Source organism: Gavialis gangeticus, unplaced genomic scaffold (genome assembly GCF_001723915.1).
Source record: "Gavialis gangeticus isolate Ggan-Ray unplaced genomic scaffold, GavGan_comp1, whole genome shotgun sequence".
NCBI lineage: Eukaryota > Metazoa > Chordata > Crocodylia > Gavialidae > Gavialis > Gavialis gangeticus.
Window position 1 is genome coordinate 62,967,356 of NW_017729034.1, and position 3,601 is coordinate 62,970,956.

Sequence of the window (3,601 nt, forward strand, 5' to 3'; positions counted from 1 at the left end):
ACAATGCAGATGCATTTTTGCACAAAGAAGCCCTGAACTCATGGTGCCTGCTTCTTCCCTCAGACCTGATGAAGAATGCCTTGCATTTAAAAATTTGTCTAACTTTATCCCAACCATGCAGTTGGTCCAATAAAAAATATCACCCACAAAAACTGTTGCCTCTCTAATTCCTGGGTCATTACAGCTACATCACTCAGACGTTACCTGCTCCTTTTCACTCTGTTCTTTCCTGGGGGGTTGTCGAAAAAGAAAGAAAAGGGATGGGGAGGAGACATTTAGAATGCTCCTAAAATCTCAGGGCTTTCAACTGTGAGTGTCACTGCTCCAGCATCAAAGCACTCAAAAACAGAATACACTTCCATCCCCAAAACAAGAGGTTTTGCTTCCTTCTTGCACAGAACTGAGGGAGAGAAAAAGAGAGAGGAGGAGAAAGACAGAGCAGAAAGGCACAGGAAGATTTAGGAGGAGAAAAAGAAAAATAGTTTACCATCAGAAGACACTTAACCTTTGGCTTTTCAGGCAACAGTCAGACAGGAGTTGTTGTGATACCAAAGCATGGAATTTTTTTTTTCCCCCAAAGAGACGCAAATAGGAATAACATCAAACCTAGAAGAACAAGAGGCTAAACTAATAGATTTGTTCCAGGAAAAGGGAACTGGTTATTTTACCTTATAATGAAGTAACATTTTACTGCATGGTCAGTTTAAAGCAGCAAAATCTGACATGAGATTCTGTTCCATTTCTTGGTGTTTGCTATGAAAACCTTTCAGATACAGACCAATTAAAAAGCTTCTAGACCACTTCCACCTGAAAATAATGTGTAGATGTTAACAGATGTATATTTAATCAAAAATGCCATTGCAGGCAAACTGACCTGTTCTATGTTTCTGTAGCATACAGTTTCCTGACATGTCTGAGGTGCAGCAGCAGTTGGTGGAGGAGGTGGACTGAGCGGTTCCAGGGTGTCATTAGTTTTGCTAGTTTGAGATGAACTGGATGCCAACAAGTGAGGAAAAAGAATAGAGTTGGCCAAATAATTTAACTGTCTTGTATCCTGAAAATCTTGGTTATGGTGCACGTTATTTGATGAGCTACCTCTGCTGCCTATCATACTGTTGTCTGGTGAATAGTATAAGGGTGCAAACTGCTCTCTGAATGACTCACTCGTGTTGTTCATCCAGCCCGACAACAGAGAAGGCATGGTCTTCTCAATTATTTTGTTAGGAGACGGCACTGGCTTTGCTGGATCAGTCCCCTGAGACATATAGATGTTGTCCTTCAGAGCATCTGCTTCCATGTCCGGCTCTCTGAAGTCCATGTTATGGACGCAAAATAAATGCAGCAGAAAACAAGCATGTAGTGCTGAAGCAATGACCACTGTATGTCCTAGACATTGCTTCCATATATATATAAATCACAGATTTTTGTTCAAACTGGAAGCTAAGGATCTTCTGTCCACAAGAACTGTAAACAAAACAAAACAAACAAAAAGTCACTGTAATATCTAATTTTCTACTAAACCTTAAGGACTTTCCAGCTCAGCTCTCCTTTCTCTAAATAAAGCAGCACTATTTGGGGAATAATATTATAGGCAAGGCTCAAAACACTGCCTCTTACTATGGTTGCTCAGTATTTCCCATTAAGTTTTCAGTTGCTTTATATTGATGCCAACACTGGAAAACATGGGCTGAAAAGTTTCTATGCCACATGTCTGCCTCAGATTGAAATTTAAAAAAAAATTCAGCCACAAAATGTATAGCTGTTTTTCCGAGCAAGATGAGAGGGGAAAATACCTTATCTTTACCATGTTAAAAATCTGCAATCATTTTCATAGTTCTGGGAATCCCAGTATTTGAAATAGAGATTTTAAATTTGGCAATGGGGTGGCCTTAGTATCAGGGACGTACATTTTGCTATTCCTGTGAAACTCCATGTCAATTTTGTCAATTTATAAGTCTCTGAAACATCTGTTTGTCTCTGCTTGTTGAAGATTTCTTAAATTTAAGCAGTTAAATTCCTCTTACATACTGAACATGCCTGAGCCTCTCTCAGTTTCTAGAACTGACATGAATGTATATACATTATTCCCAAAGAGTAACTGAGCATATTCCCTCCAGCCAAAAGATATAAGGGTGAAGTTTGAACTTTCCCTGTAATAGCTGCTCTGGGCTAGGATAAAGTAGGGAATCTGCCTCCCCTGTTTTCTTCATGGCTCACTGCTACTGGCTAAGCAGTGTAGAAGAGAAAGCTGTCTGACTCAAACACAGATGGGACCAGAATGAATTTAAGAAACTGAGAAAAGAGGGGGAGAGGACAGCCTGGGACAGGGAGCATGATGGAAGGCTGGGACAGGATGCCAGCAAAAGAAAAGAGGGAAGCTACAACAATAAGTTAAAGGAATGAAGAACAGACAAGAAGCTCAGGAAATGATACTGGGACTGGGAACCCACAGGGATGGGAAGAATAGGAAAGGGAATGTAAATGGAGATCAAAAAGTGGAAAGCGACAGATGAGGGGATAAGGTGGAAACTGGAACTGGAACTGATAAAAAAAAAACAGAGGAAAACAAGGAGCCACAAGCAGGAAGGGGAGGATTGGGAAAGCCTGAACAATGAGACAGGAAGGGAGGCACTAAGCAGAATGTATGAGGATTTAGATGCATGGTATTATCTATCAGGCTTTAGCAACCACTGACCACCCTTAAGCTAAACAGCAGGCATGGGCTTAAATTTTAAGTTCAGTTGGGAACCCGCCCCTAGAAACTCTATTATTATGTACTTTTTTGTATTCACGTGATTGTTGTTGCTGATTATATGAATGGTTGTATAGGTAAGAAACTTTATTTCTGTGGCCTCAGTCCTATACAGTGCCTCCACTCACTCCCATCAAGAAAACAGTTGTAATGTCACAAATGACTGATTCAGTTAGAAAGGGAGAGGCAGGTTAGAGAAATTAAACCTGTTTGTACAGAACACCTTTGCTGGCAACAACAGACACGGAAGTACAAAACATTTAGAAAAGTCTCATGCTGCTGTGTTTGGGATTTTGCATATATTGAGCTGTTTAACTTAAAGGAATGTTAGTAACTGATATTGCAAGAGACAAGGATTTCTTAGGGTGATATCTTTTATTGGACCAACTGCATAGCTGAGCTAGAGTTAGGCAAGCTTTTCAATGTAAGACATTCTTCATCAGGTCTGAGCAATGACAGCTGTAAGCAGTTGTAAGGAGCACAGGAGAAAAATTACTGTGTTGTGTTTACTCTCACTGCTCAGACCTGATGAAGAATGTTTTGCATTCAGAGGCTTTTCTAACTCTGTCCCAACTATGCAGATTGTCCAGTAAAAGATATCAACCGAAGAAATCCTTGCTTCTTACATAATTCCTGAACCACGATGGCTACAACACCACAACAAAAGGTTGATATGGTTGTGAATTTCGTAATTAATTAAAAAGATCTGACCAAATAAACTCATCCATCTAAGTGATTTCCAAAGGGGGATGCATAAAATCAAGCTCCTAAATTCAAACTTACATTCAAATTTCTCAGAACATGTACATCTCTAAAAATTACACTGAAGTCAGATCCTGTGCGGTTCAA

The 3,601-nt window shown here is 39.9% G+C and overlaps 1 protein-coding gene across 1 annotated transcript in view; it reads right to left on the minus strand.

Moving 5' to 3' along the window:
• Window positions 1-1,461, minus strand: part of LOC109304286 — a 21,210-nt gene extending 19,749 nt beyond the window's left edge. The window contains exon 1 of the mRNA XM_019526771.1: window positions 875-1,461. Coding sequence (XP_019382316.1) covers window positions 875-1,318 — 444 coding nt within the window. The 5' untranslated portion in view covers window positions 1,319-1,461. The remainder of the gene's footprint in view (window positions 1-874) is intronic.
• Between the last annotated feature and the right edge of the window lie 2,140 nt (window positions 1,462-3,601).